Source organism: Enhydra lutris, unplaced genomic scaffold, assembly GCF_002288905.1.
Source record: "Enhydra lutris kenyoni isolate GAN:26980312 unplaced genomic scaffold, ASM228890v2 scaffoldscaffold35, whole genome shotgun sequence".
NCBI classification, from domain to species: domain Eukaryota; kingdom Metazoa; phylum Chordata; class Mammalia; order Carnivora; family Mustelidae; genus Enhydra; species Enhydra lutris.
The window spans coordinates 1,432,774-1,454,028 of NW_019154119.1; the positions used below are offsets into that span (position 1 = coordinate 1,432,774).

A 21,255-nucleotide genomic window follows, 5' to 3' on the forward strand; every position below is an offset into this window, starting at 1 on the left:
GGGGGAGGGAGGAGCTAAGCATTTCTTCATTTGGGGCATCATTTTCCTCATCTGTGTTCTTCTGTCCTCAGTTTTCACATGTATGGGCAGGTATGGGTTACATCCTGACACGAGCATCCTGGGGTTGGCATGGCTCTGACCAGGGGGAAAGTTAACACCTTTTGCAGAAACCTCTGAGCAAGGATGGGGCGGTGAGAAATCCAGCACTGAAGACAGGGCTGCCTTGGGCCTTGGGTTTCCAGGAGGAAAATGTGAGCAGGCGACACCTGGTATAGGAGAGCGATGGGGACAGTCCTGGGCTCCAGAACATTCTCTGTCTTTGAGTCTGGGCCCTGGCCAGTGGGTCAGGCGGCATGCAGTTTGCTCATGGTTAGGCCTCAGGCAAGGAACCAGCAAAGCGCTGGTAACTGCCTTCCCTGCACCAAGAGAAGGCTGCCAGTGTGTGACTGTCATTTTGGGTCCACTGACTGGGACAGTTTTGCCATAGACCTCCACGGAAGACCTCTGCTCCAGACAGAACCGGAAATCTGCAGGGGCATGCCCTGTTGAGTGAGGCGCCAGGGTCACAGACTTGGGCCCCAAGGTCACGGATATGGGCCCCAGCGGGGACTGCTCCTCCATTGCCCCTGGTGTCTGTTTTCTGATGGCCTCTCTCTTGCCCTGAGGCTCTTCTGGTACCGCTGCCTCCCTGCCCACTGCGCAGGGACACACATCCTCCATGGCAGTCTCTCTCATTTTCCGTGACCTTTGAGGTCAGCCCCAGAGCAAACATCTGATGGAAAAGCCTAGTGAGCTGGCCAGATAGCTGACAGTTGGGTTAATTACTTGATTCTTGACACCTGTACCTTGCTCTTGGACGCTGTATGTGATCAGCTGTCCTGCCCAGAGTTGGGACCCCAGCCCTTGCCCTGCAGAAAGGGGGAACACCTGGGGTGGGAGCCTGTGTGCAGAGGGAGGTGAGGTGGCCACTGCCCACCCTGCCTCTCTCCTCTTGGTTCCTGGCAACACAGGCGTATGTGGTGTGTGGACTCTCCTCTCCCAGCCCCCTCCTCCTTTTTCTTTTTGAGCCACAAAAGTTCCATTTCTGGCACAATTTTTCAGGTGTTACTTTTTGAGGAAGAGTTTGTCCTGTGTCTTGGAGTAAAGGCACCTTGGGAGGTTGGGTGGGATGTGGCCAGGCTCAGCCCCTGCGGAGGAGAGTTCTTACTGGATCGTGGGGGGCCCCGGCTGGGTGATGCTGCTGCGTGTGCATACTGACTGCTCTGGGACACCCCCTGTCTCCCCAGGAACACCAAGAGGACAGCTGAGGTGTGGATGGATGAGTACAAGCAGTACTACTATGCTGCCCGGCCGTTCGCTCTGGAGAGGCCCTTTGGGAAGTAAGTGTCCCTTCTGGCTGCTTTGTGCAGGGGGTCAGGAGGAGCGCTGGCTCCTGACAGCCAGTGTATCCGGTTGCCCAGGCAGGGGCCACTCTCTTTCGAGTCCTTCTTGCTCCTGCCCTCCTGGGGATGCAGGGTTTTCAGCAGCTCTTACAGAACAAGTGGCAACCTGGGCCACTGCCCCAGGAGGTGTGCTGTGCCTTGCACCATAGAGGGATGTTTCTTTTTCCAGAAAGGTGGGGTGTGGGACACAATGGCCTTAGTCCCTCCAGCTCAGAGCTCCTCTTCCTGGTTCTGAGTCCCCCAAGGCCAAAGCACCCTCCTTCCTCCATGGAGCAGTATCCTACAGGTGTCCCCAAGAGCCGTGCTCCGGCTTCGTCCAGATAGACAAGAACAGGGAAAGAATTCTGTGCCGAGGCCACGAAGGCTCTCCTGGGAGTGCTCCCCAGACTCTGAGAAGTGGGTTTCATTGCCTCCATTTCACAGGACAGGAGACTGAGTTTTCTGCAGGTTAAGCTACTTGCCCTGATCACATCACCGAACTGGGGACATGAGGCTCTAACCACACCTGTCCGATCCCCCAACCATATGTTGCATTCTCCACCACAGAACTGATGAGAGAAAAATGGAAACTTCATCTTTGGTTAGCATCTGATTATTTGGAGGGAAAACCAGTGGCTTTTTGTCATGCTGATGTCCCTCAGCCAGGCTAAGGTTGGGGAGTGGATGGGTTTCTGCCGCCTACACCGTGTAGGAGGAGCCCGTCCCTGCTCCAGAGGATTAAATCAGACTCGGCCAAAATGGTTTGCGTCTCTGTCCCCCCAGCTCAATTGCTCAGAACCTCACAAGGCATTTGTCCTGAGTCCTCATCAAACTCCCGGCCCACTGACCATGGCTGTGCGCCTCCCTTTCCTCACCTCCCTCCATCCCTCCCTCCCCTGCTTGGTTTTGGCTCTCTTGCTTAGAGAGAAGGCTTAAAAGACATCATCATCAGATCTTTGGCCCTGTTGTGCATCTGTCAGCCCCTCAGGCAAAGTTTTCTCAATCCTGGATGCACCTGACTTTGTGCCTTTCCCTCTCCGGGGCACAGGCTGCTGAAGGTTCTGGAAAGTATCAGCAGGTGCTGCTAACACACGGTGGCCGTCAGGCTCAGGCAGGCCCTTAGTAGACTTGTCAGTCGTGCTGCCTTTCCCAGCCATCATTGTCCCCAGTCCCCATTTAAAACTCTCCTGTCTCCCCACCCCTCCCCCCAAGTCCACCTGTCACTCACAGCAGACACCTGTTTTATAGCTGAGAGAGATGGCATTGACTTCCCGAGACAAACCGACCGGAAACTTCGCTCTCTCCACCCCACTCTTCTTCCATCTCCTGAGACAGGTGTGCCCCCTGCCGTGTTAGACCAGCCCTCCACTTGTAATGGGGACCACCCTTCATCAGCATTCATTCGTAAATCGTAAATCGACACTTGTCCAGCTCCCTCTGCCTGGATTCCTCCTCTCCTGCCTCCTGGCTCAGGGCTTCTTAAACTTGAATACACACAAATCTCCTGTGCCTTTTGTTAAAATGTGGTTGTTGATTCCCTAGGGTGTCATTTCCAGGAAGTTCCCAGGTAGCGTCCTGCTGTGGGTCTGAGGGCCTGTCCGGACAGAGCAGAGCTCCAGGCCAGGCCAGTGCTTCCCAAACTAGCCTACACACTGCAGTCACCCAGGGGGTCTCAGAAGCTACGGGTACCACTCCCAGAGAACTGCTCCGGTCTGGGTACAGCCTGGGCTGGAGAATTGTTGAAAGGCAGCCCCCTGCCCGCACTCCTCAGGACTCTGATGTGCAGCCGGTATGGGAACCAGTGTTCTAGGAGACCCTGCCCTCTGCTTCCTCATCCCTGATCTGTCTTTGCTAATGCACGGTCCCCATCAGCATTTAAACTGATTCAGGGTCTCACATCTTAAAACTTAAATGATTGAAAAAGGAATAGGAGGGAAGAAAAGAAAGTGTGCACCTTGGGGAGCTCATGCCCCGCCTCTCCGGAGTGTGCTTGGAAACCTCCCCTGTCCCTGAGAGCCCCTTCCTGACCACGATGACCGTGCCTACAGTCTCCGCCTGCCTGGTCCTATTGCAGCCTCACTTTTCTCTTTCCTGCCGTGTTTGTGGTCCTCCCCGAGGGTCCATCATCGCCGTCTCTATACTGCGCATTACCCCCTGGCGATCACCACTGCTTCTACTGACTCTTGGGTCTCTGTCCCTGACCTGGGCCTCTCATTCTGAGCTGCAGCCCCTTCCATCCCACTGCAAACTGGACATCTCCACTTAGACACCTCCCAGGCTGCTCCAACTCCAGTCCTAAAGGGAACTCAGCCATGGTGCTTCGAAACATGCTCCCCAGCCTGTCTCCCCCATCTCCAGGAACACTCTTCCTTGCGTCCTCTGGCCCAAGTCACAGGTCTGGGTGTCGACTTTGATTCTTCCCTCCCCCACCTGCCCGGGTCCAGCAGCCCCCGAGCCCTGGTGCTACGGCCTCCTTCATGCATGCAGTGCCAAGGTTTTTGCTAAACACTGAACATTCAACTCTAAAGAAAAAAACTGACATCATTCTTTGGCTCATGTTGCTTTGAGTCTGGTGAGGAAAGGTTGTTAGCGCTAACTAAGAAGCCCAGTGTGAGCTGGAAGAGGTGAGGCTGGCCGAGCAGGGCCGGTCCTATGGATTCACCCAGGAAGGACAAGGTGCAAATGGAGTAAGGATGGTGGTGGCGGTGGCAGGGATAAATGGAGGGACCTGACCTGTCCCTTCTCTCCATTCCGCCCCCCACTTCCCTGCCTGAGAGCACGACCAGCAGCTGGCTCTCTGCAGCCCCTCCCACAGCTCTCCCGGTCTCCAGCCTTGCCCTGCCAGACCCAATCGCCCCCTGTGAGATGCTGTTCAAGTTCAGATGTCCCCACATCACGCTTTGCTAAGCCCAGAACATACATACGTTCGTGTGTGCACACAGCTCAGCCCCACGCAACACTGTTCTCTGTTGTTCAGAAGCCCACCATTGAGCACAATGCCCGGCACACAGTAGGTGCTCAATAAATATCTGATGAGTAAAGGTGTGACTGGGCCCCAGAACCAGCCACAGAAGCTGATTCTTTGAGGGTAGGGTGGGCAGGAGTGGTATTTTTTGGCTGCAGAAGCCAAAGAGAGATTTGTGGGTAAGTAGACTCAGGGCCCCAGTGGTGAATCAGTGACAGACATACTACTTCTCGTACCCTTGTTTTGAAAGAAAAATAAAACATTCCTGAATTCTGTTTTTGAATGAAAGCACAAATCCTCCGTGTCGGTACCACACCATTGTGAGCTCTTGCTGTGAGCTACCGTAGCTCTGCCTGGAGCTCTGGAACTCTCCCTGGGTGAGTTTCTCCATCACCCTCGGGAGAGACATGCTGGGCACAGCATGTGCATTTGTCTCTCAGCCTCGTCCCTGCCTCTGACCCATCTCTCTGTGTCTCCCCCGCCCCACGTCCTGCCAGCATTGAGAGCAGACTGGACCTGAGGAAGAATCTTCAGTGCCAGAGCTTCAAGTGGTACCTGGAGAATGTCTATCCAGAACTCAGGTACCCACCCTGCCTTCTGACTTGTCAGGAGAGACCCTCAGCTGACTGGGTCTGGACAAGGGACATCCGTGGCCAGGCGGCTACAGGGTGTTAAGAATAGGGAGGTCTGAGTAGACCAGTTGGCTCCCCTTACTCCTGAAATCAGAAGAGGAATTAAGTTCATCAGTAGCTTAAGGGCTGGAGGTTCGCTGAGGGAGGGAGGGCTGGAGGTTAGCAGCATTTCGCAGCTGCTGGGATTTGAGTCCCGGGTGTGACCTGCCGCTAGCGCTGTCTCCGCGCCAGGCTCCATCTGCCGTGGTGGCTCCTGGGTCTCTCCTCGCTGCCTTGTGCCCAGAGGCAGCCACCACCCTGGGCAAAATGCCCCTGACATCCTCAGAACCCTGCCTCTACCTCTCCAGTGGCTAGTGTCACTCAGCCAAAGGGCAGTTGGTTCTCACGTCTCTGTGGCTTTCCTCCAGAATCCCCAGCGATTCCTCCATCCAGAAGGGCAGCATCCGACAGAGGCAGAAATGCCTAGAGTCTCAAAGGCAGAAAAACATGGAGACCTACAACCTCAGGTTAAGCCCCTGTGTCAAGAACAAAGGCGAGGATGTAAAATCCCAGGTACGTAACAGGCTAGGGGTGCCAGAACGTGTGCAGGGACTCTGCCTCCGCCACCTGCTTTTATATGACATCAGGTGTCCCGTTATACCCAGAGCCTAGCCACAGAGCAGGAGAAGTACAACTTCCCCTCACTCTGGGACCCGCGTCACTCCACTGGGTTTCCAGAGGTGCCGAGTTTCTCTGAAGGACAGAGATTCTCCTGCAGTCCTCTTTTCTCTCTTTCTTTGCTGGCTCCCCTGCCCCACTTTGATGGGTTTGTGGTGAGTGCTCACGAAGGTTCTTAGGTCATTATTCTTTTCTCTGGAAACGGTGTCTTGGAGATTTTATCCAAGCTTCCAGCTTTGGCCCTGCCCTCTCTTTGTTTCATCGATGCACAAATCCTAGTTTTCATCCCTCCACAAACTGATCCATTCACTCCATAACTATCTCTGTTCTCTGCTAACTGGGAAGACACGGAGATGAATGGCTAGGTCGCAGGTCTCTGTGGGCCCTCGGGGGATCGAACGCGGGAACAAGCAAGTAAGCAGCTGTTCTGTTAAACTCTGTCCTGGATGGAGTTCAGTCCAGGCTGCTCTAGAAGCAGTGAGAGACGGTCTCCACCATATGCACGAGAGTCAGGGATGTCTTCCCGGAGGACTTGATAATGAGCTGCATCCTGAGAAAGGAGTAGAAATAGGCCCTGTGAGGAGGGGGAGAAGGAGCAGCCCAGGAAGCAAAGCACACGTGAAGACCTGGGCTGGGCTGCCCTGTAACAGTCTTTGAGTGAGCCAAGAGTCCTTTCTAGATGATAGGGCCAACCATCACTCCTTCTCGCTTTGGAGAGAACAGTTGGGTTTGCGCAGCAGGAGTGTAAATTCTGGGAAAATGGAAGAAGACTCTGAGATCGATGTTCTGTCTGCTTGCACAGAGGACAGTGAGGGCCCACGGTGCTCCTGGCCCCTGTCTGCGTGTCGGGGAACAGGGAGGGGCCGGGCTGGATTAGACTCAGCTCCCTTCTAAAGCGGCCCATGGCCAACCGCGGGGCTGGGATGCACGTCCATGTTTTTTGAAGGTATAAACCCACTTTAGATGGATAGGAATCTACATAACTATTTCTGCTAGAATAATCCCCGAGTGTACATGTGTGTGCATGTGCGTTTACACATGCGTGTGAGCGTACACCCTTGTAGGGCTGACCTGTTTACCTTTCTCGTCCTTTCAGTAGCTTCCCTCCTTCCGGCATAAGAAAGACAGTCCCGTCTTTGTGCTCTCCAGCCCTTTCCGCCACCGCGGTGGGGCTCCAGGAGTTCTCTCTCTCTCTGACCCTGCTCTGCCTTCTTGGCTCCTCCTATATTCGTTTCTCCTCTTGCACAACCTCTTGGCCTGTCCAGAAGGGGTCTCGTCTGTCCCTATGAGAAGGGAAATGAGGGTCACACCCCATGTCAGGCCTGGGGAGGGGGCAGGCCACACAGCAAGCCCCTCCCCAGCATTGATGGGAACTGGGGAAGAGTATGAATGGAGGCCCACATTCTGGACTCCTTACCAGAGCAGGGTGGGGTTGGGGTGGGGAGCACACACAGCACCGGCTTCCAACCTGGGCCTGCTTCCCTCTACTTCCTGTCTCCCCACTCCCAGCCTGCATATCCACCTCGGTCACTCTCTTCTAAATAGTCCCCTTTGGGCCCAGCTGTGTGTTGTAGGGACTCAGTCTGCCTTTGGGAGGACTGACGCAGGGTAAGATCTACACGGATCCTGCAGTCCAGTTCAGGCCATTTGGGTGGAGGATTCCAGGGTTCCCAGATATCTGGAGTAAAAGAAAATCACGGGGTTCTAAGCCAACAGCTCAGAGTTGTGCTTCCCGCTGGCTACATGCTCTCAGGGGTGTGTCCCCCCCCGTACATCGGTGTCCTCATTGCTGAAAGGAGACAATCAGACCTCGGCCTCGGATGCAGGTTCACGCCCCTGCCCCACCCCCAGCCCATCCACCCCTACCCCTGTCTTACTTCTCTTCCTTGGCCAGCTTGTCAACCTTGGGAACAAAATGTTTAATCTTGCTATGTACGGAAGACGAGGGCAGGCTCTTGCCTTGGGTGGAATACAAGAGAAATACATCATCAGTTTGCAAACCCACTAAGCCCAAGAAGCCTCCAGGTTAACGAGTTTCCCCTTAACTTTATTGGATTCTCTGGGAAAATATGTGTGTGAAAGATGGAAGGAAGACAGGTGCAGCAGTCTCACTGCTATCCCCAATTTAAAGACAGGGAGAAAAACAGGAAAACTTCACAGTGTGTTCATCTACCTGCATTCCGGGCAGTTTGGGCTCCTGGCTTGGGAAGGATGCACGTGGGCAGCTGGACATCTGGGTGGGCGAGAGAAGGTGGGCCTCCTTCTCCAGCCCCAGCAGCCACTCCCCAGCTTGGCAGAGGACCCAACGACAGATTACTGGGTGTGGGGTTTTAATCATATGCATATAAAGTGTATCCTGACAGCTTGGGGCGAAGGGATAGGATGAACCAGAAATAAAAGACCCCAGCAGTGAGTCCAGCAAAGGTCCCCAGTCAAAGGCAGGCAGCATGTCTCTGAGCCCGCTGGGTCTCCCTGCTGCTGCTGGTCAGCAGCGAGAGGCAGCAGTCTGTGTCTGTGCAGCTGACACTGTCCCCAGCACGGCGGTCGGTGTGTTTGCATGGTCCTTTGGGAACTGGGTGCACCAAGAGCCTGGCTGAACGAAAGTGTAGCTTGCTCCCTCTCATTTGTTCCAGACACCGTGTCTGAAGAGGGCTGCAGGGACATGTGTGGCCGTCAGTGTGACCTAAGTTCTTCAAGGCCAGCGGTGGCCCCAGATGCTCTCAGCTCAGGTCCAATCTCACCGAGAGGCCCGTGTTCATAGTCAACCACGTGGTCTGCTCCTGGCGTTGCCCAGACTGACCCCCGCTCTCTGTTCCTTTCCATGAAGTCGTACTCGCCTCACAGGATCACTGTGAGGGTGAATGTGAAGCATCTAGAACCGGAAGCCCTCAGAAATGAGCTGGTTTGCCCATCTAACCACAACACACCCAGCAGTGTTGCTTGGCATTTGGGGTCATTTCCCCATCGGGTGTAGTTCCCCACATAGAAGAGCGTGTGGACCGGTTGCTCATGACCATCAGTAACTGACTCAGGCTTCTGTGTTCATGAAAACACAGCCCCTGCCTTCTCCCCACGTGTGAATGTTTGTCCCCTCACCCAACCACGGCTCCTTCCACGTGTCACCAAAGCACTGTCCCCAGAGACTGTGCCAGAGCCAGCCACTGGGCTGTGGGTTCCATAGGCCTCATCTGGGTTAGTTATCCCATGGCCCTCTGAGCCCTGTCCTGCTGGCCCCGCCGTCTCACAGATGCGGTAAGCGAGGCTGAGAGAGGTGGACCCGCGCTACCTGGGTCAGACAGGAGGAATGGTGGGCCTTCCGCTTCCAGGGACCAGGCCCTTCCCACGAGGCAACGGTGTTTCAACCCCAGCGCTGTTGGCATTGATACCAGTTAATTCTGTGTTGTGGGGACTGTCTGGGCACTGTAGGGGTTTGCCAGCGTCTCTTTCCCCACCTGCTGGGTACCAGTAACACAACCCTCCCTCCAGTCATAGCCATCAGAAAATCATGCCTCCAAATCAAAAAAAGGCCTCCAAACATTGGCACATGGTGGGTGGACGGACAGATGGACAGATGGTTGGATAGAAAACAGAAGCAAGATCAGCCCAGTCGAGAGCTGCTGCCCCAGGCTGGGTGCTTGTTGCCAGGATGGGTGCTGCGGCCTGCTTCATCCCAGCCCTCAAGACGCAGCTGGCTGGGCATTGCCCACAGAGGAGTCTCCCGCCCGCACCTGCCAGGCTGCTCCCTCCTCTACACGCAGGGACTGTCCTCCAGAGACTCCCGCTAAGCACAGAAGGCCATTAACCTGTCCAGCCTGGACCACCCCGCCCCATCGTCGGCTCCCCTCTTCCAGGGCAAGGGCAAAGGAGCTAGAGGACTAGGAGTGAACCTTCTCCTCAGCCCCTTACTGGCCTGTCCGTGAGAGGGTGAGGCTGCCCACGCAGCCTCTGGGTTACCTCCCGTGGGTAGGGCCGTGTCTGTGCGCTTGTGGGCCGGGGAGGTCTGTGACTTGGCCAGACCCCCCTAATGAAGCCGTCAGCCCATGGCCCAGTGTACACTGATCTCTGAGCAGCCCCTGCTACCTTCCTGAATCCATTTCTGACTCTGGGATTCATTTAATAAACCCATTCATCACAGGCCATTCTGGAAGCCTGACAGGCTGCAGAGTGGGAATCGGAGAACCTCTCGTCGCTCCCTGCCCCACCTGCTTCTGTGTTCTGCTTCCCTCACTCCTGTCTTGCAGATGTGGCTAGAGAGCTGTGTTCCTCTGAGAAATTGTGAGGCTGAATTAGTTCACTGCCAGTAAAGCACCAGCTAATGGAAAGTCCACTTGGTGTAAAGGCTTCCATCCTCCCTCTCTGCTTGTGCGCCTTCTCCCCTTGGGGATCTTAAGGTGATTTCTTCCGAGCCCGGCCCCACCCGGGTACCATCTGCGCTCCTTCCCGAAAGGCATTAGTGGATGGCGTGTCTCAGATGTCAAAAGAAGGACCACTCCCCTCCCACCGTCACAGCACCCCCAGCACGTCCAGTGTTTAAAGCCCCTGGGTTTTTATAAAAGAAGAAATGCCAAGATGAGATTTTCAGAAATTGTGGTATATTTCAAGTGTTTATGTTTAATTAATGCTTTTAACGTAAAATATACAGAGCCAGTGTATTGTAGTAATCAAAATAATTACAGGATTTATTTTTTAAATGCTAATTCATGGCTCACAGCAGCTGTGGGGGGTAATGGGTCAGAGAGATGGACCTTTCCTTCTTGCCACATCTCTGACTGTTCAGGCTCATTTTTCGACAATGGCAGAAATCTAAAGCTGAGGCCGGTTGTATGGTGGGCCCGGGCAGCGGCTGGCTCCCTGACAGACCTGCCCTTGGACTCGGGCCTGGGCTTCAGGCCTCTCTCGCCCCTTCCTGTACAGAATTCTCTGGACACGCACCCAAGACCAGCTCCCACCTTCTAGATCACACTCCTAAAGACCAGAGCCCCAGAATCCCCCATCCAGATGGCCCTAGCCTGATATCAGGCCCTGCATGGATCTCCGGAGGGCAGACTGTGCCCCTAGCACACACTCAGGCCCAAAGGGGCCTTTTAAAGGAGAGTGGCCAAGCGAGCGTGGGTAAGCATATAGGGGAGCTGATGATGGGGCATGGAGCCAGGGTGGGGAGAAGAGGGGAGCAGGCCTGGGAAGCCAGCTGTGTGTGCCCCTCTGATGCGGAGTCTGTAGAATGTGGGCCTCCGTTCATACTCTTCCCCAGTGCCCATCCAGGTTGGGGAGGGGTCTGCTCTCTTGGCTGCCCCTTCCCTCGTCCCCCACACAGAGTGTGACCTTTGTTCCCGGTCTCCTGGGGCTGCCAGTGGGAACTGGCTGGCTCTCTGCTGTGGAGGTGGAGGTGATCTATAGTGTTCTTGTTTACAACCCAGAAGAGGGAGCTCAGGGACAGGCATTACCTGTGATTAAACTGGGATAGAAGGAGCTGGGACTCTGGGGGCAGCAACAGCAAAGGAGCCAGAGAGAGTCTGTCGGAGAGAATTGTATAATTTCTGTGAGCCTTTCGTCATGCAGAACGGGAACGATAATAATAATACCTATTTGGGATTCTTATGAAGGACAAGATTCTTATGAAGACTAAAGTCATCTGTGCTAAGCCCCCAGGACAGCACCTAGACATAGTCAGTGCTCAGGCCATCGGTAACAAGCTTGTGATTACTACATCACCTCTGTGCACACAGACGCCTTTCCCTTTCAGCTAATCCTGGAGGGAAGGAAATGGCATGCGTAGCATGGTGTTGTTCAAGTCCAGAGGAGAACTTCTTGATACGTCCCAAGGAGTACATTTCATTACATTTAGTATTAAAAAATTTAAATAGATATAGATCTAGAACTATATGGAAGAGTAGCTTGTAGCCATCCCTAGGCTTCAGGAATTCTCAGCTCACAGCCAGTGTTTTATCCATCCGTATTTCCATCCCCTTATCCCCCAGGGAGTCCCTTCTGGTCTAGGTCTTCTTCCAACACTGGCAGTTTGAGAAGGGACATGAGAATACACATGCAGGACAGTGGCTCCCCCTGGGCTGGTGGCACCATCCAGGCGTCAGGGACAGAGAAGGTCCCAGATCAGGAGAGGCAGGGTTCTGCATCCAGGTGGTCCAGTGAGGCAGCAGAAGGACGCAAGCCTGGAGGCAAGGAGGGGGACAGGCCAGGGCACAGAAAGACATCGAAGATGTCACCAGGTGGCAGAAGTCAGGAGGGATGCGGGGGCCGAAGGGGGGCTGCCATGAGCTAGAGAATGTGCAGAATGAGGAGCACATGACAACAGTCAGCTTACGGGACACGTGGGCCTAGAGCAAGGGCCCCAGCTAAGGGACCCTTTTTTCATTCTCGGGCCAAGGAGAAGTAGCTGACCAGCGGCCTGGTCCAGAGGCTGAGGGTCAGCTGGCCAGCAGGCGTGGAGTAGAGAAGGTGTCCGGCACTTGACGGTTCCTCTCTGAAGCTCTCCCCAGGGTATCCAATTCACCGGTCACCTTCTTTGCCCCATGGTAAGGCTCCTACTTCACAGCCTGGGAGAGACCTTATGGAGGCTTCCATTTTTGTCCTTCTGACCTAAGAACTCGAAATACTTTGGGCGCCTTAGCAGCTTGTCGCTCTCTGATCTCTGGCATTGCATGGAATAATGGAGAAACATTCTTTGCAATGACCCTCAGATGAAATGCCCCTTTCCTCTCCCCATACTCCTTGTCCATGGACTTTCTCAGCTTCCCTCCCTGCAGGGGCTCTGGGGCCCAATGTTCTGTTCTCCTGGAGTGCTGGAGTGTACGCATCTGCGGGGATCATGTTCTGTCCCGTGACCTGCTCTCCCTCTGCTCTTCTTCCATTCCCTCCCTCGGCACACTCCCTGTTACCTCCGTCCTCACATCTGTCTCTTACGATAACACTCCTGTTCTCAAGCGACTGATTGGACTCCTTTTCAAAGAAGGAACGTTCTAAAGACAGCTGGGAGTGGCCTGCCACGCAGCTACTTGCACTGTCAAGGATGGGCAATAGACACACATCCAAACAGAGAAACTAGAGACCCCACAGCTGGGCTGGAGCATTGTTCAGGCTTCCCCGCCTCAAGCCCAGAATTGTTCAGCAGCCCCCAGAGGTGGCCTGTGTGTCCAGACTGGTCCCCTTCCCAGATGTGGGGATGGAGACTTCAATGGGGACATGACCTGGGAGTTTCTGGCTAGTGGGTCCCATTTTCCAAGGCGACCTTGTTGACAGTCTCTTCCTGCTGGGACCTCCAGTGCTTTTTACTCTAATTCTCACATAGTCCCAGATGTGTCTCACGAGGTTTCCAAGGATCCTAATGTGAACCTTCTGGCCTCTTCCCCTCCAGATATGGGCCTTCACATACACGCAGCAGATCCTCCAGGAGGAGCTGTGCCTGTCCGTCATCACTGTGTTCCCAGGCGCCCCGGTGGTTCTTGTCCTCTGCAAGAACGGAGATGACAAGCAGGTGAGAGCTCGGCGGGTGCCCACGGGGTGTGGTCGCCTTCAGTGACAGGCAGTCCTGTGTAGGTCCAGGTCTCGTGTGCAAGACCAGAAAGAAACTCTAGAGGTGGAGGGGCTGATCAGAAAGAGGCCCTTCTGGTTAGGGGACGAGGGCAGGGGCACCAGCAGCAGCGGTCAGCTTGGCCCTGGATGCCTGTGGACTGGCAGGGCCCCAGTGGGCATGCGCACCTCGTACTTGCCTGTCCAGTGCTGACACCAACCTGGCATCCCTGAGCAGGAAGGCATAGGGGCAAAGCCTTCAGGACCGCAGGATGAGCGGTACCAGAATCTTGGCCTTCGGGGGGCCTTGGGCCCTGGCAGGATGTCCACTCTGAGTGTGCCCTGTGCCCTGTCGGGCCTAAGCTGTTGACCCCATGCAGTCACCTGCTCACTGGGCATTGGCATTAGAGAGACAGACATTCAGATGCCATTGTCTGGCTCACCGGCCATGTGACACTGGACTTGGTTTCCTTCCTCTCTGAAATGGAGGTGATGAGGCCCACCACACAGAGCAGCTGTTGAGAGAGATTAACGGAAGTGGGCCTTTGTCCCTGTGCCCTGGTGGCTCCCCAAACCATGTTTGTCCCCTCCTACTTTGTCACGTGAGGTAAAGCCCCGGGGGGCAGCAGCACAAGACCCCTCTCTCTGTTTGGGTCCATTGTGTGCTGAACGGCTATGGAGGAGTCCAGGCTGCTGGCCTCGGGTGCTGCCCAGAAGCCCCACTGCCCTCCTGCGTCCCTCCCCCGCTCGTTCCCACATCTTCCCGACGTGCAGACACCGACCGCACATCGTTTCTTTGGTTGTTCCCATGACTCACGTGCTTCCTGTTCTCTGGCCTGTTGCTTGGAAAGTTATTACCTTCTAATGAGTTTTCCTACCAGACATACTGATTTTGCTTTTACTTTTTTATCCAAAAACAAAAAACAAACCAAAAACCAACAATAATGCCTAGAAAAGCAATTAGTTGCAATTTTATTCCTCCATGAGACCATGAAAATCAAGTCTCTGGGCGACCCTAGCCATGTGCTGTAAACATGCCTAATTGTTCTGGAACTTCTGACATCATGGGTAGAACCTGGGCCCTTAGCCAGAGAATCCTGGTTCATGCTCTCTCCTCTCCGTCTTCTCAGCAATGGACCAAGACTGGTTCCCGCATCGAACACATAGCGTCCCATCTCTGCCTAGACACGGACATGTTTGGTGATGGCTCTGAGAATAGCAGGGAAATCGTGGTCAACCCGTGCGAGTCATCACTTATGAGCCAGCACTGGGACCTGGTGAGCTCTTGAGGACCCGAGCCGGAACCAGTGGAGCTGTGGGTGCCGTTTCCCCGGATGCCAAGCAGACTGGAAATCAGGCTACAAGCAGCCCACAGCTTCCGTAGATGCTCTGAACTGGGAGGTGGAGGCAGAGCCCCCGGGCAGGAGCAGATGTCTCAGGGAGGATGGAGGAAGGGATTGCAAGCCAAGTGGGGCTCAGAGACAGATACCCGTGTTCTCCATGCTGTTCTGTTCCAGTCCTGGCCTGGTCGGCTCCTGCCTGAGATCTGGGGAGAGAGCTCACACGGGGAGTGTTATGTTGTTCCCTTTCCTACAGAGGAGGCCAAGGAGAAAAGCATTTTTTGTGACGAGGCCGGGACTAAATTGAGAGAGAAAGAATAGAGGTTGTTTTCAAAACAAATAAAGGAACCTTAGAAGTTTTCTCTGTGCATCTCTCTGTTTCCACTACCGTTAGCACCGCGCTGAGCTGAGTTCTCCACTCAGAGGGGACGATGGCTGCCATGACAGGCCGTGTGAGCTTAAAAAGACACACAACTTCTCTGGCCCTTCATCTCCCAATACGTTACGTTGGGGAACAAGAGCAGATCCGTGGTTCTTACCCAAGATTACAGTCTCTTACCTGGAGAAATCATGTCTGTTCAGGGCTCCAGGTTCCTGCTTCAGGAGATCCCAGAGGGGTCCAGACTCCTCCGCTGATTCTTTTTTGTTTTTTTTTTAATAGTTTTTTTTAAAGATTTTATTTATTTATTTGACAGAGAGAGAGAGATCACAAGTAGGCAGAGAGGCAGAAGCGGGGGGTGGGAGAAGCAGGCTCCCCGCTGAGCAGAGAGCCCAATGTGGGGCTCGATTCCAGGACCCGGAGATCACGACCTGAGCCGAAGGCAGAGGCTTAACCCACTAAGCCACCCAGGCGCCCCTCCTCAGCTGATTCTGATGCCCCGCTCCACTTTCCGGTTGGAACCACTGCCCTAAATATCTCCGTGGGCCCTCGTGGCTTTATAGTCTATGGCCACTAGCAGGGTGTTTTTTACTCTAATAAATCCCCACTGTGTCCTGGGAATTGGGTACTGTGTTTGTCCACTCTTATTAGCTAGGGTTTAAGAAAAGAACCAACCCAGGGGCGCCTGGGTGGCTCAATGGGTTAAGCCTCTGCCTTCAGCTCAGGTCATGATCTCAGGGTCCTGGGATTGAGCCCCACATCTGGCTTCCCGCTCAGCCGGGAGCCTGCTTCTCCCTCTGCCCCTCCCCCAGCACATGCTCATTCTCTCTCTCTCAGATAAATAAATAAAAATCTTTAAAGAAAAAAGAACCAATCCATATTGTTGAAAAATTCCCAAAATAGGCCCCTACATTCTCTGCCGAGGTTCGTTTGCCACAAGCACTTTGGGAATGGTCTTAGTTATCTACTGCTGAGTGACAAATGACCCCCCCAAAACAGCAACTTAAAGCGACACACATTTGTTCTCAAACAGTTTCAATGGGCCAAGAATCTAGGCACAGCTTCATGGGGTCCCCGGCTTCAGAGCGACTGAAGAGACTGCAGTCAAGGTGTTGTCAGGGGCCCTCGTCATCTCAAGGTTCAACCAGGAGGCTCTGTCCCAGGCTCACTCCGTACATGTTGGCAGCATTTGGTTTGCACGGCCTGCTGACCAGAAGCTGCCCTCAGCTCCATGCTATGCAGGCCTCTCCAGCCTACCCACTCAGTTGACCAGAGCAAGCAAGTCCAGGAGCAAGAGATGAGGATGCCAGCAAGATGGAAGTTACCGTCTTCTAGAACCTAATCTCACAATAGTCTGTCCATCGCTTTTACCACCTTCTATGAGATATAAGCAAACCACTAGGCTCGGTCCACACTTAAGGGGAGGGAATTACACAAGAGAGCTGATGCCAGGAGGTGGAATCATTGGGAGCCATTTTGGATTCTGGTTGTCACAGTAACTACTAGGCCCTATACAGGTGTCTGTCTCCTCTCCATCCAGAAAGCCTTCAGTGAGGGCCATGTTCAAGCTCATCATTACTGAGGACTACTGCAGGGTAGGAAGTCACAAGCTGAGTGTGCACACCCAGAATCTTCTCTACAGGTTGTATTTGTTTATACAATCTTCCTATGACCTTCTTTAGTTATGATTTGACTCTTTTGTGGGGTTATTTCATTCCCCGCTATGGAAAGGAGAGGAGGCCATGGGATAGACAAAGACATCTATTGAAGAAGAGGTCGGATGGTTCCTTGAGCTATGTCCACAGGGTTTAAACTGGCCTTGCAGAGAAGAAGGAAAGTCCAGATAGGTTCAACAGCACCCCTCCCCTGAGGAGGGGAAACAGGTACCGCACTAAGAGAACCCAAGGACCCGATGCCCTCGCCCATTCTTGGTCTCCGTCTGTGTCTCTGCCTGTCCTTGAGTTCCCTGGTGACAGCAAGGCTGTCGCTTGCCTTATTCCCACCACTGGGCTGGGCACATTAAGCTCTCAGTGAAAGCTTTCTTAAATGGATGATTGGAAAAACTCTTCCTTGCCCAAGATGAAGTAACTTTACTCACATTTTACTACCCCTAAAAAGTTACAGAGTGTAGGAGGCTCTAAGTCCCTTCTCGAACACCCAAGGAAATGGGGAAACATCCCAGGAAGACAAACATTTTTTATCTGGGCTGCTTTGATGTGGCCAACGAGCTAGCCCTCAGCAATGCCATTGACTTCAGCCATCCTCCTGACCCCCCTCTTACTAGTGAAAGGCCTTGGGATAATAATGAAGCATGTGGACAATAATCCACTAATGGAGACGTGGACGGTTCACATGTGAGCTATAGGGCATGTGTCTTAAGGCTCCTCTAGCCAATTGTAGGGGTGACAACTCTGATGAGACAAACAGGAATCCTGACAACCATGTAGAGTTACCCGTTCACTAAGGTGTTAGTGGTGAAGCCAAAGCAAGAGTAATTTACGATTTGAAAGCAGAAATAGCAGTATTTCCAAACCTCCCCCAGCACAAGACAATGCTGACGAGGCCCTCACAGGACAGTGACCTGCTCTAAAACGTCGTGGCCTGCAGTTGCATAGCTGACTGACTGTGGCCAAGCTTTGCCTGGTGGTCAAGTCTCTCAGTGGATGCTGAACAGAGCCCTCAGTCAACTTGATCATTGAATTTGGTGCCAAATTTCAGCAATCTGGAAGAGCTTGCTCAGTAGGCCACCAGTAGTCACAGGTGAAAGTAAAAGTTTGTCAAATGACATCAGCCTATGAAAACAAAAGGGACCTACACTCTTCATATTCTAAAGGCTCACAAAATTGAGACCCCAAGCTTGGGGTCACTACCCTGGAATAGCTTCACCACATTGCCCAGTGAGGAGGTGACCAGGTATGATAGAAGCCCCCTCACCTGAGATCACATCTGGCTAGTGGACTCAGATACAAACAATAAGGGCTGCTAGGGGGCACCTGGGTGGCTTAGTCGGTTACGTGTCTGCTTCTAGCTCAGGTCATGATCTCAGCATCCACAGGGAGCCTGTTTCCCCCTCCCCCCTCTGCCTGCTGCTCCCCCTGCTTATACTCTCACTCTCTGTCAGATAAATAAAATATTTTAAAAAGGGGGGGGCTGCTAAGTTATCTTACTGGTGTTTGTGCAAATTAAATGGAAGGGATTTTTATACATTTTTTTTTTATATATACTGGAAAGAAAAGAGGCAGGGGCTCTGGGCATGCTCAAGTGTCTGGATTAGAGTTGGAAGGATGATGATATCGAGTGGACGGGCAGAAATGGGAGCTTTTGGATAATCCTAGGAGCAGCATAGGTGATCAAGCTGGTGGCATATCGAATCTGAGCCTTGCTCTCTTGCCAGTTTGTTTCCTTATGTGCCGTGCAATTCCTTCGTGTGAGCTCCTCTTCAACAGGAATCATTTTCTCTGGGCATCCCAGGTGCCTGGGTTGTGGAGGCATTTGTCAGGGAAGGTTTGAGTCTGCCTCTGTTGGTTCTCATTGACTTTAAACTAGTTTATACATTGATTTCTCTGATTGTGGCTTCCACTCTGTAAAAGTAATGGGAATTTGGACCCCACATCTACACTTGGCACCAGCTTGATTTCCGATCTTTTGCAAATTATCTTTTCCCTACCCCAGTTATTGTCCTGCTGTCATCCCATCACCATTCGCCCAGCTGGTGAGTGGGGACTATTAGCCTTATAAGCCACCAACTGTATGTAGGGTCTTGTTTCTGGTCCCAGCCACCCAGGAGTCTGTGGCCTTCACATCTTGCCTCCTCTTGGGGTTGGAACCCCAGCCATCTGGATTCAGTTCCCCTTCAGCTCACACTCACCACCCTGGCTTTGAATTTGCACTCATTTTTTAAATCTGGGATTTCCCATTTCTTTCAAGTGCAGCTGCAATTTGAAATTGTTATTGTATTTTATACAATATTTACATATGTGTGTGGGAGGGGGCTGCCTATATCCGCTCAGACCAAAATTCCTTAGTGTTGTAATTAGCTGTCACCACTGTCTTCCCTGCTGGCTGCGGGACACCATATCTTAGTGCAGATACTCAATAAATTTCTGTGAATGAGTGAGAGAATAAGCCTCTGATTCTTTAGTACCACTTCCTAATTACCTCCTGGCTATAGCTATCAGACATTAGGGCTTTAAAAAGACAGCAAAGACAGAAGCGGAGGACCAAGAAGACAAATTTATAACAATGAAATCTTGTTATAATACCCATAGATTTAGGGATCATGCATATTTTACTTCGTAATGACAGAATTTAATACTGAAAGTGCTAACTGGAAAGAACTATCAGTAATGGAAATCTTTAATACTGCCATAGAGCCCAGCAAGAGAGAAACTGTTCTCATAAACTCTGGGGGATGGTGACAGAAGAGTAGACGGGCAGCGCCTGCCTTTCATCTGCAAGAATTTCGGGCATTTTCCCCAGCAGCTGGCAGTGTGAGTCCTGGCTGGCCTTCACGGACAGGCTCGCCCTTGATCTCTGGTCCATGTGGTTTACCTCTACAGATTTAAGGCCCCCTCCTTCCCCCACTCCACACGCTGAGCCACTGCCCACCACACACCTCTGGAGACCCAGTGCCCTAACCTGTCCGTTCCCTCAGCAGGTGACCACAGCCTGGGCAGCGGCAGGCTCCCAGATGAGACAGTGAAGGTTTGAGGGTTCCAGGACAAGTCTAGCAGCTGCGTGGACACGGAGGCCTCTGTGGCCTCGCAGGGGGCAGGGGGGAGCCTCTTCTCTCCAACACTCAGAGCCAAACCTCACAGGCTCCCTGGTGGTCCGAGGTCTCGGGCAGCCCGACTCGGATTAGCACCCTCCGAAGCTCCGAGCGCTTTCCCATTTGCCATGGAGCCGACTAATTTAATGAAGCCGTCACAGCGCACACCTCAGGGCTTATTGGAAAAGGACTGGAGCACGACATTATTTCTCAGCAGTAGATTGCATCGTTTTCGTTTCACGGCTTCCAATGGGAAATAATAAAACAAAATTACAAACATAATGAAGAAAGAAAGGAGGGGGAAAAAAAAAAAACCCACCACCACCAAAACTCTGGGCAAGAGATGCCTCGTCTGTGCGGTGACAGGGCTGGTTACCTTATTCATCTGAGCCGGTAAATATTGTGTGGCTTGGCTCGGCGGGAAGGAGCAGCCCAGGACGCCTCCACCTGCTGCTGGAGATAACAGGCAGCAATAACTCACTGTCCAGCGCGGCCAGGAGCGCTGAGCTCCCCTGCAGGAGGCTCGCTGCATGGCCTTGTGAGATGTGCCAGCTGCTGAGGGCATCTTCCGCTCCGGGCCGGCCGCAGCGCCGGGGTGAAGGGCCTTCGGTGACAGGAGGGCAAGCTGGGTGGGGGAGGGGCGCTGTGTGCAAGGTGCCACCCCGCACCCGCTGGAAGACGGCTTCCCGCCAGGCCTTTGAGCGTCCCCAGAAAAGGAGGGGAGAAGAGTCCCTGCCCCCATCCTTTTCTGCAGGGTGCTTTGGTGGGACAAGGTGAGCTCACAACCAGAGGCTGGGACAAAGGACAGACCAAGCTCTGTTCCAGAAGTGTTCTCCTCCAGCGAACGCATGGAGGGGGAAGATCAAGGGAGTCTTTCTGGCAGGACTGTCCTTCAACTTGAGGAGATGCCCTGGGCCTGTCCTCACGTGGAGGAGACCGAACCCCTTCACGCCACACACACCCAGGTCCTCTCCTGCCCTTTACTGAAAATAACTTTTCTTGTCCATGAATGCAGGACTCTGAGGCCATGTGGAATGAGCTGCTTCTCTCCGCCATAGCCTCCTTCGAGGCCGACCCCTCGCCTGTGCCTCGGGCCTCCTCCAACCCTCAGTTGATGCTGTCCCTTCAGCCAGCCCTTCCCCAGTCACTGTGCAGTGCCCTATTTTCTCCTTCCCTGCCTTAGAGGCAATAGCCTTCCCTTGAGCCTGATCTCCCCCTTGTCTTCAATCCGTGCTCTCCTCTAAAGCACCACAGTTAGCCCCGTGGGCTGGGGTCAGATAATGGAGCTTCAGATTCTGGCTCCTCTAATTCCTGGCTGTGTGACTAGGGACAAATTACTTGGCTTCTCTGAGCTCAATGTCCTCTTCTGTTAATGGGGCAATAGTCCTACCTATCTCCTCATTTTAGTGTGAGATTAAGTGAAATGGGGAGTTCTCAGCACAGAACCAGGAATACAGCATATCAAATGTTTGTTGTCTTTATCATTTTATTGTGAGGATTGAACATCCATGTCCCAGACACAGGGCAGAATGTCGAAGGCTGAGCTCAGTCCTCAGAGGTCACACA

General features: G+C 53.3%; 1 protein-coding gene across 1 annotated transcript in view; it reads left to right on the forward strand.

Annotated features, from left to right (window-relative positions):
* The window catches only part of LOC111154055 (polypeptide N-acetylgalactosaminyltransferase 14-like), a 75,626-nt gene extending 60,728 nt beyond the window's left edge, over positions 1-14,898 (forward strand). The window contains exons 12-16 of the mRNA XM_022513416.1: positions 1,287-1,379; positions 4,884-4,967; positions 5,426-5,570; positions 13,048-13,167; positions 14,333-14,898. Of these exons, the coding sequence (XP_022369124.1) occupies positions 1,287-1,379; positions 4,884-4,967; positions 5,426-5,570; positions 13,048-13,167; positions 14,333-14,491 (601 nt within the window). The 3' untranslated portion in view covers positions 14,492-14,898. The remainder of the gene's footprint in view (positions 1-1,286; positions 1,380-4,883; positions 4,968-5,425; positions 5,571-13,047; positions 13,168-14,332) is intronic.
* The last annotated feature ends 6,357 nt before the right edge of the window (positions 14,899-21,255 follow it).